A 13,698-nucleotide genomic window follows, 5' to 3' on the forward strand; every position below is an offset into this window, starting at 1 on the left:
CAAGGCACGTCATTTCAATCATCGCCGAAAATAAATCGCATGCTCATCAGAGGAGGCATTTGCATACAATCAAAGTTCACAACACCCGACCATCGCAGTTTTGCTAATTAAGATTCTGATATATATATTTTTTACCACTCAGTAGTGTTGTTCACTTGTTCCAAAGTAATCGACGCTTTCAAGCGATAGAATTCGTGGACCGACACGTTTCGCAAAAGGTCTAAATTTAATCTTTCCTAAGCTTTCTTCGCAAAACATGGGTGGCTTCAATCACGCAACAATTCTTACTTCCAGTTTCCACGGTGTCCGCAAGGAACGCCTGGCACAATGACCTGCCTTTTGTGTCCCAAATACGACCAAAAAGCCCGAAGGGGGGGGGGGGGGGGTACTTATTGCAGAAAAATTGGGTGGAGGTGTACAGCACCCTTCCTGAAACCCTTACCCTATTTCAGACCAAAATCTGTGATTTTCCCAACCCTATTTCAGACCTGGTCAACAATTTGATACCCTATTTCAGTCCTGAAGCCCTAGAGTCAGGCGCGGGACCGGAGCGCGTGACAAGCTGTTACGACACGTACACGGTAGTTCGCGTAAACATTAAAAGGGGAATGGTCTTATCGCCAAATGATGAAGAAGTAGCTGAGTCTTCTAAAAACACATTCCCAATTCAAGACTAGAGTACACAAACCATACCCTATTTCAAACCAAAATGGTCGAAATTGATATCCTATTTCAGACCAAAACGGCTGAAAAACCATTTGATACCCTTTGGCACCGCACATACCCATATAGCCTATATGAGGGACTATCCCCCGGGGCGGAAAACGCGTCTCACTGCTTACGCAAGCGAGATTAACTATGGCGAAGCATTTTCAACATTTTAAACAACACAGAGATACTTTTCTGTTTAGAAGAAGTTTTTTTTTTTTTACCTAGAAACGGAGCGATTTCTTCCGATAATTGGAGATAAATCTCGCAAAAGTGATTGGACTTGACAGGTTTGGCTATAGACGAGAGTTTGAGCAATTTTGTCCGCTCTTGCTCAGATGTCGAGAGCCAAAGGAGTTGTCAACACTTGACAAATGCTTTTGGCGGTATGGGTACACTTGGAAAAAACTGAGCCATTACGATGACGATGCAACTATCTCTCACAATAATGAAAACCGTAACAGCCTGCGAGTAAGCTCTCCATTTAAGGGATCAGCGAGAGAAGTAACGCGCAAGTGGCACGCGAAAGGAGACGCGGGAGCAAGGTTTTTTTTTTGGAATTTATTAATTTTTATTTGAAGTTTTTATTTTACAGAGTACACTGAAAGTAAAAAAGAGAAAACAAATAAAACAAAACAAAAAAGAAGACCAAAACGGTGGAGGGAGCAAGGTGCGGGGAACGAAAGTGAGATCTCACTCGCACGTTCGCTTGCCGCTCGAAATAGCGACGTTGCTACCAGTCGATAAAATTTCTTGGTAGTCGCGCGCGTTCGCTATTCGGTTTGCCACCGCAGTTTACGTGAAGAATTCTGAGAAAAAAATCGAGCTAGTTTCATCCTAAGCAACGTCCATAATGGTTCCACGTCTCCTTTTTCACCCACCTCTTAACAATTAACAATATTGCGGCAGTCACACGTGCCTGATACAAAAATTCCTCACGTACGCGTAACACTACGACGCCCAAATGTACGCTCCGATAGCGTCTTGTTTAATGTGTAACTTGTGATCAGTCATTCATTTTTTGGGGGGAGCGCGAAAGTCGGCGGGCGGGCAAAGGGAGAAAATCACAAACGCCTTTTTCAGTTACTTACAAGTCGTCCCCGTCCCTCGTGTGCTTGCAGATTTATTTCAATCCCAAATTTCGGGCTTAGCTTCAGTGAAAATTTATCTTTGCTACCTCGTCTTGAGAAAACAGCCGACATTTTCCGACGCCGTTGGTTTCCTCGGAAAATGATGTCTGATGAACGAGCACAAAAATTCCATGGTAATGACGGGATCACTGCCTTAATCAAGGTAGTGCTTCCGATTGGCCAAGGCAAATTCCCTCGCGATACGACCAATCAGAGGCACTACACAGATCTGGGTAGTGAAACGTCATCAGTAAGGAATTTCTGCGCTTGTCTATAGGTGGTTTTCATGTTACGTCATCGCCGCCATGCTGGTGGACGGTAACAAAAGATCGCTCATTAGCTCGTTTTGTTTGTCCACCAGCATTTGTTCATTTCACCATTGTTATTTGTGTCTCCCGAGACTGCATGAAAACCACCTATGGGGGGTTATCAGGATCAAAATTCAGTTTTCCTGTTCTGTTGGGCTATTTTGTTGTTTTGTTATGTTGTTTTGTCATTCTGTTTTAACATTCTATCGTTCTGTTGTTTTGGCCTAATGTGCAGTTACGCGACGCTGTTGTGCTATCAAGTGTTGTTTTTCTTTTTTATGTCGTTTTGTCATTCTGTTTTAACATTCTATCGTTCTGTTGTTTTGGCCTAATGTGCATTTGTGCGATGCTATTGTGCTATTTTGTTGTTTTCTTATGTCGTTTTGTCATTCTATTTTAACATTCTATCGTTCTGTTGTTTTAACCTAACGTGCATTTGTGCGATGCTGTTGTGTTATTTTGTTGTTTTCTTATGTCGTTTTGTCATTCTGTTTTAACATTCTATCGTTCTGTTGTTTTGGCCTAATGTGCATTTGTGCGATGCTGTTGTGTTATTTTGTTGTTTTCTTATGTCGTTTTGTCATTCTGTTTTAATATTCTATCGTTCTGTTGTTTTGGCCTAATGTGCATTTGTGCGATGCTGTTGTGCTATTTTGTTGTTTTCTTATGTCGTTTTGTCATTCTATTTTAACATTCTATCGTTCTGTTGTTTTGGCCTAATGTGCAGTTATGCGATACTAGGGAGTTTGAGATACGGAGACTACGGGCTACGAACTAAGGCTGGACGAGCGTTGTCCTTTGTTCGTAGCACTGGGTTGAGTCGTGCAAATATAGAACGTTAAGATTGCACTACAGACAGTAGACTACAACAGAAGAGGCGGAGAGGGAAACAACACGCAAAGATTTTCTTGTTTTCATCACAGTTCACAAAAATGCAAGTCAGTTTTGCATGTGATCTTATCTTTAGAACAATGAACAGATTCTTCCATACTTGAAGGAAGCAATTACGTCGGGTGAAATTGGTAAACAAAGTTTTGGTTACACAGGTTTTATTTTTTCGCCCATGAATACTTATGTCAAATATTAGAGATATAGCCAGAAATAGTAATAGCTCATTTATTAGATTTAGAAGATGGACTTCTCCGACTACTGATCTGATGTAGTTTGAAGTACTGAAATGCCGAGTTTCGATTGTCTCGAGCATGTTTACATCATTTTCATTCAGCAAATGGCGCGATACAAAAACTCGCATAAATAAAGGTTACACAAGTTCAAAGACTCACTAATCAGTTCGAACAAACATTGAAACTTTTCAAGTGCGAAGAGAAAGTAAATTATCTGCATGATTTCTCTTCTCCTAGGCCGTCAATCTGAATTCTGCGTATAAACAGCTAAGCTTATTTAAACATGAGCTTAGCTAGATAAAAATGTAGTCACAACAGTGGATTAAAAGCGTAAATCTGAGCAGAAATTAGACACAACTTACATATTTCGCTTCCCTTTCACTTAAAGAAGGTGAATTGAAAACTTTTTTACGAAAAGACGAGATTCTTGAATTACCGAGACGGCAAAATACAAGCAAAATGAACTCCGTAGTCCCGACTACGCGAAACAGCTCAACAACTCACCGTAGCCGCAGGACTACGCGGGAAAAACTGAACAGTCACGTAGTTTTGATCATGCGCAGTAGCATATTTATCCGTAGCCGTAGTCCGTAGTCGCTGTATCTTAAACTCCCTATTGTTGTGGTATTGTGCTATTTTGTTGTTTTCTTATGTTGTTTTGTCATTCTGTTTTAACATTCTATCGTTCTGTTGTTTTGGCCTAATGTGCAGTTACGCGATGCTGTTGTGCTATTTTGTTGTTTTCTTATGTTGTCCCGGGAACAATAAGCATTCTGCGCGATGATTTTTTAAAAGCCATTATTCGTCTCCTTTCATTCCTTTTGAAGAGATTTTTAACGACGGCTTTAAGGTGCAGGTTATGAATTCCAGGCAATAGGGAGCTTAAGGTGGCTCCGTAATTAATACAAGAGCATTTAGCTGTGACAAATTTTCCGTCATAACTTTTTCGATTTTAACGCGATGGCTGCAAAACTTTGCAAAAAACAACAGATATCATTCGGCAATAATTAACAATTATTCTTTGAAATCGAGGTGAATAGTGGCAAAATATTTACCGAGCCGCGAAAGCGGCGAGGTAAATATTCCCAAAGCCACTATTCACCGAGATTGAAAAGAATAATTGTTTTAGTATATACACACGAAGTGATTTCAACAAAATCAGAGAGGAAACCATCAAAAAGTACAATTTGATTGACAGATCAAATCACGCGTGAGTTTAAAAATAGATCTTTGCAGAATTTTCAAACATGGCAATTCACAAGTTTATCAACAACAGCGTAATGGCTTAAATGGAATCGCTAAAAGTTTAAACTGTTTCCTTACCTGAGAAGAAAAGTGGAGCTTTGTTGTTTTCTGTTGACTCGCCAAGTTTATAGCCAAAAGGGCTTATTGTGTCTTTCTTCGCATGAAGTGCTGACAAAAATGGCGGCTCGGTTGCTCGAGGTAAGACGTCGTCTTCCTGCATCATTCTTTTTCCTGTTTACTTGAAACGTAGAATTTCTGCAAAAATTTCCTTTTAAATTTGTTTGTCATAAATAAACTACGATTTTTGAGCCAAAATTTTATTGTTAGAAACGCTGAGTTCACGAAACGGCTTCTTCTACGCGAATACACGGGAGTTGTAAACAATCCATCGAGCACAAAACTCAGCTACAGTAAATTGAAAAACGCCGTATTGAATCCTTCCAAGTCTTTTCTTGCCTTAAAAAAAGGCAGCCCTAGGATTTTGTCGACTTTTAAAAGATCGTTCTCTAAAAAAATGGGAAAAACACCGAGCTCACACATTATCCACTCGCTAGGAGGTGAATATTGTTGAATAGTCCGAGATAGCGAACCAATCAGATTGCTTAAATCACCAAGATCACTGAGTGTGTATATACTAATACGAAATATTCCGATTTTATTGATGGTAAATATTTCTTGAGAAATAAGCGCTTAAAAAGACCTTACTGTTCAAAGAAAATCGCCTCTTGTAAAACATTTTGCTGATATTTTCCCCTGAAATCTCTGGTATCGGCTTTAATTGATATAATAAATATGCCAGAGGAATTTCAGAAAAATCGTTGGAGCAGAAGTCCCTAACTAAAAGTCGCTCAGAATTCAGCTGTGAAATTGTTTTGGAATTTCAAAAATAAATTACTATCAGGAAGAAGGAGACACCAGTTTCAATTTTTGGGACCAGTAAATTCAGTGTTTCCTAATTCTGAAAACAGAAGCCGATTGCCTATCGTGCTATTCTTTAAAAGGTACTTTTCAGTTTTAGAAGCACTATAAATTGCTCCAAACTTTGCTCTGACGTCGAATGACTTGTTCCTCAACATTTTTAAAATATCCCTTGGCAGTTTTGGTTCAAACTCCTGCTACATACATTTTGATGTATTGCAATGTATCCTCAACGGCTTTTCCGATGTACGTTGTTTACAATTTAGGAAAAAGGTATTGGGATTGTAAGCTACCTTGTATCGAAGCTCAGAAAGAACTGTTCAGCACCTTTGTTTATGACCAGAAAATGAGCACGAGCGGCAGCTCTGCGAGGAATTCGCACCTCAACCAGGGGGGACGAGTGACAATGATGCCCATGTCTGTGAACCGACCTGTATAAACATGTATTGCAGAGCAAAACATAATAATCAAGAAAAAAAATACCCATTCATTGAAGGAAGGAGTGACAAAAATTTCAGAGTTGTAAATCTATTCAAGGGCAGTATTTTTGCGATAATTTTATTTTGCACTGTGATGTTATTCCGTTCACAGGCATGGTCACCATTGTCGTTCGTCCCCCCTAGGTGAGGTGCGAATTCCTCGCAGAACTTGGCTCGTGCTCATTTTGTAGTCATAAACAAAGGTGCTGGACAGTTCTTTCTGAGCTCTGATACGAGGCAGCGTCCATTCTCAATACTTTTTTTCTGAGTTGGAAGCAACGAACAGCAGTTAAAGTCGTTGAAAATGCATTGCAATACATCAAAATGTATGCAGCAGGAGTTTGAGCCAAAACTGCCAAGGGATATTTTAAAACTGTCGAAGAACAAGTCATTCCACTTCAGTCAAGGTTTGGAGCAATTTATAGTGCTTCTAAAACTAAAAAGTACCTTTTAAAGAATAGTACGATAGGCAATCGGCTTTTGTTTTAATAATTAGCAAACGTTGAATTTACTTCTCCCGAAAATTCAAACTGGTGTCTCCTTCTTCCTAATAGTAATTTATTTTTGAAATTCCAAAACAATTTCACAGCTGAATTTTGAGCGACTTTTAGTTACGGACTTCTGCTCCAACGATTTTTCTGAAATTCCGCTGGCATATTTATTATATCAATTAAAGCCGATACCAGAAATTGCAGTAAAAAATATCAGCAAATTTTCTACAAGACGCGATTTTCTATGAACAGTAGGGTTCTTTTAAGCGCTAATTTCTCAAGAAATATTTACCATCAATGAAATCGGATATTTCGTATTATTGCCGAATGATATCTGTTGTTTTTTGCAAAGTTTTGCAGCCAACGCGTTAAAAACCGAAAAGTTATGACGGAAATTTTGTCACAGCTAAATGCTCTTGTATTAATTACGGAGCCACCTTAAGCAGAGACGTTTTTGTGCAACGCACGTCAACCGTAAGTGGTTTTACATTCTTGTGAGTCGTTTTGCTCATTTTTTTAGCAAACGTCTCTATAAGAGTAGAGAAACTTAGCAATACAAATTTGTTCGCGTCGAGGCATTTTAAAAGGGAAAAGGCCTCACTTCCGGTTGACGTACGTCGCTGAAAAACGTCTTTGCTTAAGGTGACTCGACCCAGTTTTTTTGGGGGGGTGCCATCCTACTTTGAAGCTCTCTGGCATCCCCACCTTTACTTTTATCGTAAGTCTAACACAGAGAATGAATAACATATAGATCAATCTACAATATAACATAAAATGTTTGGCGATCGGAGTAAATGTCACGTGGTTATAATGCCACGCCCCTTTGAGGTCTGAGTCGAAAATCTGCTGTTACCGGCATTTTTTCGTGAAAATCTCTCGGCTACACATAGTGCGCACTAGTGCCTTGCGCTGAACAGAGTTTCACCAAAATCGCAAAGACCCAATTCGAGAAATTCAGCGGTTTCCAAATTTAGGTCATAATTTATGCGAAAATGATAAGCAAACTTTACACGGATTATATCTAATAAACTATGAGATTTATCTCTTTATTTTGGGCATCGTTATAACAGATGGGTCCTTGCAAGTCAGCAAAACGCTTTAGGGCCTTGTAAATGCGCGCGATTTCGAGCAAAGCAAACATATAGAAATTATAGTTTTCGCTATTTGTTGACGTTTGTCAGCGTTTAAGAGTCTTTCTCACGAAAAAAGCATTTTCTTAAATATTTTTTTTTTCCTTCAAATTTTTTCAGGGCCACAATTGATTAACTAACTACCCGGACTCTGAATTTCATGGTCATTGAAAAACTGTGACATTATCTTATATAAGCCCAAACTTGAGTAAACATTGAAGATTTTAGCGTTTTGGCTGAGTTTGTGCTTTGGGAGTTGTCTATTGTTTCTAGTCTGTCATGATACAGCATTCTTGTTCAGCACGCGCGCAATGACCGCGCTTGGCTGACTTCCGAATGCTCACCGGGGTATGATAATTTTGGTACAGTGAGACAGGCCATCGCGTGATACATAGAGGTTTAACTCACAATTTTTAATCAATTCTCGTGCTTCTTGTGCCTTTGCAAAAATATCAAGAAGTGCTACACACTAAATCTACTTACTATTAAAAAAATATCATTTTTTCATAGTTTTAATGCAAGCCAATAATTAAACCAACTCGTGACGGGAATCCCTTCTGTTTTCTTATACTAAATTATCATATCTCGGTGAGCATTCGGAAGTCAGCCAAGCCTTAAGCCCCCTATTACCCAAGGAAACAGTGAGAGTCGCATTCAAGTCTGTTTGGGAACAAAGACAGTGCAAACAACCACTTTTCATTAAAAGACCTTTTAATGTCTCTAAAAAGATTGTTTATTAATTTTTTGTAAGTAAAAGGGCAGAAATTCTACTCTGAGTAGTTCCTGCCAGGAAAGGATAGGACTGCGTGTTAACAGCTGTAATGAACACCGCGGCAAAACGTCTACGCATGCGCCAGGTTGAGCATTTCCGGTCACTTTTTCAGTCACACTTTCCAGTCAGTCTCCCCCGCGCGCTCGGTTTCATTCTGTGTGAAGCTTGTAGTTCAGTTGTGCTGCTCGTGTTTTTGACTTGAGTGCGGTCTTCAAGAAATCAACTCCAGGGAAGTTCGCCTACACTTGCCATTTTCAGCAAATTGGAATAAACGCGACAAAGATTGAAAAAACGCGAATTCATTTTAAAACTGACGTTTTCGCTGCCGTTGCCGTCGTCGACGCTAAAGCTCCCTATTTTCATGCCATGTATTTAGCAGCTGGAAGTTTCGTGTTCGCTTGAGATGCAGCCGAGCTGCACAATCTGAAAACGTCATAACTTCAACCAAAGAACAACCACGTAAAAGAATTAATAAGAAATAAAATGGACATTTTTTGAATGAAAGTACGTTTTTAGGCATTAGTTTCCCGGCCAAGATCATTCAATACACCGAAAGCTCCGGGTATTCGTTACTACAGTCATCAAAATCAAGGTTGTTAGTAAATTCCGCCCATCTTTTGTTTTGAGTTCTTGTTTTCCCTGATAATAATAATAAAATTATTGAACGGATTAAACTTTTCTTTTCTTGGTTTTAGTGTTAATGATATTTTGGTTTCTTTCATAAGTACTTTTTTCCTAGTTATTGCTTTCTCCCAAATTAACTTATGCCAAACGTGAACCAGTAGCATGCAAGAAAGGCAGTAAAAACAAATTCGTCTTGTCGAGCGCTTGCGACGTACAAACTTCAAACACCATTTTCAGCGTTGGAACAACCAGATAACCATGTGGTGCGAAAGTTTGACAGTAGAAAAATATATCAGCTATCGAATAAAGTGATTTTTTCCGCCCCCTTTTTTTGTCTGTTTCTCCCTTTTTGCTTTTGAACTTTGCGCGACGAAAAAGTTACGCTTACTCAATTGGTTTATTTACTAGACCGGAAATAAAAAGCTGACCGGATGCTAAATTTTGTGCTACTGCGCAGTGCGTTTTGCCGCGGTGTTGCTGTGATGTTGCTAACGAGATTTATTGACCTCATTTCACACATGCGAGCGAAACGATGAAGCCAATTCACTTAAAATGTTACCACTAATAACTCCAGAACCTGGACACCAGTAGCAAACTAAAATCACTGAACTCTTTATAATCTAATACTAGTAATGGATCACATTGTAGGCAGTTGTGGTCCAATTTTACCCTGGATTAACACAATTTTTATATCTACAACCATTGTAGAAGCATTTTTCTTACAGAACCTTACCTATAATTGACAAAAATGCCAGACTAGAAACTCTCTGAAAAACATCATGAAAAAATTTCTTTCAAAATTCAAAGGGCTTCAACTCAGTTGTACTGGAGAGGATTCCTGACAAACCAAAGGGGCCTTATACCAGCTTGGCTTTATTACCCATCACCTTGACGCATGGGTCTCACAGCCCACTGTTTTTTCGTTCAGCTGCTAAGATCTATCCCCGATCGATCGCCAAGTTCGAGAAGCCGCCAGGTTCACTACATGGCGAAACTGACTGAGAAGAGAGAAAATTGCCGACGCCAAGAAAGGGCGCACCTCTATCTCAAAGAGCGATTTTCACTCTCCCCAGATCCAACTCAGGAACTGATCTTGACAATTACACGGAAAAATAGGAGACTGTGAACAGTCTCGAACACTGGGCCGGAACCACACCAAACATGTAATATTCTCCGGAGAGGGCATCTTACTAACCGTCTCCACTAGGGCCCTGAGAATATCTCATCTTCCAGACGTTTCACCCGTACCTGCAAATCGGCGTAGCTAGTTTGCAAAGCAGCATGGCTATTTTGCAAATCAGCATGTCGTGCTTCCAAATCAGCATAGCGATTTCGCAAATCGGCATGGCTGTTACGCAAACTGTTATGACAGGCTTGGTTTAATGCCGTTTCGGTCATCCCGTCGTCGTAAGCACGTTGACGCTCTGCTTTAGTCTCATACTGGAACTCTTGAAGAAGGTTCCTCTGAGCACCAACCTGAAGCCGAGAAAAATAAATGGAAAATAAAGCTAAAGCAAATAAACTGACGTTTTCGTGAGTTCAGGTGGCTCGATTGGATTTTTCAGGGCAAATAACCCCCAAGTTTGAGCATTAACGACGTCGCCATCAACAAAGATATGGAAAAACGATTACCACAGCTTTTAAATCAAAGAAAGACGAAAATATGCCATGAGCATGCAATTTTATGCTGACATCGGAGTCGTCATAGCAACGAAATGAAGTCACTCTCTATTTCACTTGCAGCCGTATTTCTCGTAGGCTCAGTCTCCAGCCGTGGGTGTCTCGATGCGGCCGCGGTACGTACTCCCTGGACATTGTCGTCTATTTCGTAATTAGCCGGCAGAAAATAACGTTCAGCTAAGGATATGTTCACACCATAGCGGATAGAATTTCACGACACCACGAAAAGCTATCGGGTATAGCAACAACAACAACAACAACAACAACAACAACAACATCTTTATTTCTCACATTAAATATACAAATATCACACCACCTGCAAATAGGAAGGCTAATCGAGGCAGGTGGTGTGTAGACGGCTTAAGATTTATTACGAATAGTTGAAGTGAAAAAGTACCATATTTATAATAAAAAAGGTCAGTCACGAGAGAAGTTGAGATAAGGAAATCGAGGCAGCTATTTAGATAAGCGGGGGCTAATATTTTTTAAAATCGGAGATTATCGTGTTTAGGTCAGCATATCTATCCTGAACTTCAAATATCTTCAACAGAATTGTATGAACTTTTTCCTTAAAGAGAGATTTTGAAGAACTTCGTAAATTTTCAGGAATACTATTCCAAATTTTGGCTCCCATAATAGAAAACGAATCATATTTCTAATTTAGTCTAGAGTGACTAATGTAATAATTTCCAGAATAGGAGGAGCGAGTGCTGTAAGAGTGGATTTGTTGAGTAGGAATAAAGAGATGTGAAATATTATGAAGGGCAGTGTTATTGTAAACATCAAACATTAACATCGAAGAAAGCTTAAAATAGAGCATTGTAAAAGGCATAATATTAGAGTGAAGAAAGTAAGGGACGGCATGAGAGCGGAAAGGTGCGAAGTTAATTAGGCGCACAGCTCTCTTTTGTAATGTAAGGAGTTTCTCCAAATGAGTTTTTGCAGCCTAGCCCCAGGCAACGAGGTCATAAGAAAGATAAGGGAAGATTAAAGAATTGTAAATCCCGAAAAGTGTCTTAGGAGGAACAAAATGTCTTAATTTAGATAATATCCCGATGTTTCTACTATGAGGAGAATAATATTTGCATCGAACGGGACGAATAGATGAATATTCTAAGTCACTATTATTTACATTATCAGCGTTAAGACTAAAAAGGTCGATATCATTAAGACTAGGCAAGCGATCGAGATACTTTTTACTTGGAAGATTTTCTATCGGCATTAAATTATTAAACGAGCCATGGCATTGGCGTATATTTTGACCATTGTAAGGCAATTCGCGAAAAAGTGCCTTACTGAGTTTAGTTTGAGCTGAATTTTACAGCACGACTAATGTAACCGTGCCACAAAGGCAAAGTTAACCATTCGGATTACAGGAAAATAACAATACATTTCAAGAACGTTGCTTGTGGGCCAATTAGCAGCTCGTAAGAAAACAAAACAGTACTCGAAGTACAAAATTTAAATATTGATAGCAAACGTTTTCAAGAAAGTAAAATTTTTCATTAGACTGTATTAACAGTCTAAACTTAACATACGCCTAGAAAAAATACTTGTTTCTACCAGCAATTTCCTCGCTAACATTGCGGCGCTTTGCAATAACATGCGACCTCAAGTGAAAAATATAACTAATGTTCACGTTTTTTGCCCCATCAGTAGGGAGCATAAGCAACGACAACGGCAAATAACCAATAGATTTAGATTAGCCAAACAACAACTCTGCATGTGCATCAATGCACCATGCTTTTTTGTACATTTCTTTTCCGTCACTGTACGACTACGACGTGAAAATGCCTAAGTTCACGTTTTGTGGAGGACGTGAACATAAGACAACGACTTCCCTTTTCTTTTCCTGAACTTCAGAAAAGAATTCCAACATTTGACAAATTGAACGAGATGGAATAAGCACGATAAAGTTTGAAGCAGCGTGAATTCACTTTCTAAGTGACGTTTTCATGGCCGTCACAGTCGTTGCTGTTAAAGCTCCCTAATCACTCTAACGGACTTCAAAGGTGGTAATTAGTTGATTTCGATCCAAGCTGTTGTTTTTCTTTCGTGGTAATCATGATTGACAACCACCTTTCTTGGAATTTACTGTTATTTTCTGTGATTCTATTGGTCAACTTAGTCTTGATGGCCACGGTTACAGTAGTTGCACTGCAATCATAAAAGGAAAGACTCTATAATCCTCGATGCAATGTAGTCATTACCAATCAATATACAAGCATTACCTGCTGTTCCAGGCGCTCCATTTGCGTTTTCAGGTTCACAACTTCTCGCGAAAAACGCTGTTGGGCAAAAATATATATATATATACAAAAAGGCCATTAACTTTGATCACTTTGGCTGGCTGGTCAATCCGGCCGAAATATTAGTGATGAAAGTGCAAAACATATTGGTTTTGTTGTTATTTGTGAGACACATGTGTCAAGTTTTTTTTCCTTAGAGTGGTTAAACACAATGTTTAACACGAGCCTGTTAAACTTGTGATTTATACACATTGCATCAGGTAATGTGCACCTACGGGAATTAACCACACAAGTTAAAATAAATCCTGACATAAACGATCTGAATATAACTTAAAACTTGTCAAACCAACTTCACCACCATTTACCACCACATGATATTATAAAATCATCGTAAATGATATTATCCTCCAGAGCTTCATGGGCCGGATATTTAAACGGAGTTCAGCCAGTATTAAATAAAACCGCGTTTTAAGCAATTCTTAGTTTGCTCAACACTTTTTTCAGCTTCATGGAACCATGTAGGGTAGACGAGAGAAAGGCTGATCTTCTTAAAATAACCCACTCAGAAAGAGATTTGAAGTTCAATGATTACGTAAACAGCGGGCTAAGTTGGACTTACTTTAAACTGCCGAAACCTATGAGTTTCCTCACTTTTTGCTCCTAGCGTCCTGGACGTTTATTCACTGCTACCCCCCGCCGCCCAGCAAAATAAATAGATAAAAATGAAAATAAAACAATCACTAGCACGTCGTTACTACGGTACTTACATTGCGTTGCATCGCACGGCATCACATAACATAAACATTACACTGCATTACACTCCATAACTTTAAGTAAGTT

General features: G+C 39.2%; 2 protein-coding genes across 2 annotated transcripts in view; one reads left to right on the forward strand and one right to left on the reverse strand.

Moving 5' to 3' along the window:
- LOC140936502 (uncharacterized) overlaps positions 1-13,698 on the forward strand; it is a 470,324-nt gene that overhangs the window by 289,179 nt on the left and 167,447 nt on the right. The window lies entirely within an intron of this gene.
- LOC140938264 (uncharacterized) overlaps positions 8,256-13,698 on the reverse strand; it is a 46,053-nt gene continuing 40,610 nt past the window's right edge. Inside the window, exons 9-10 of the mRNA XM_073387770.1 lie at positions 12,841-12,897; positions 8,256-10,405 (exon numbers count right to left, since the gene is read on the reverse strand). Coding sequence (XP_073243871.1) covers positions 10,133-10,405; positions 12,841-12,897 — 330 coding nt within the window. The 3' untranslated portion in view covers positions 8,256-10,132. The remainder of the gene's footprint in view (positions 10,406-12,840; positions 12,898-13,698) is intronic.

The sequence above is a fragment of the Porites lutea genome, chromosome 5 (genome assembly GCF_958299795.1).
Source record: "Porites lutea chromosome 5, jaPorLute2.1, whole genome shotgun sequence".
In the NCBI taxonomy this organism is placed as follows: Eukaryota; Metazoa; Cnidaria; class Anthozoa; order Scleractinia; family Poritidae; genus Porites; species Porites lutea.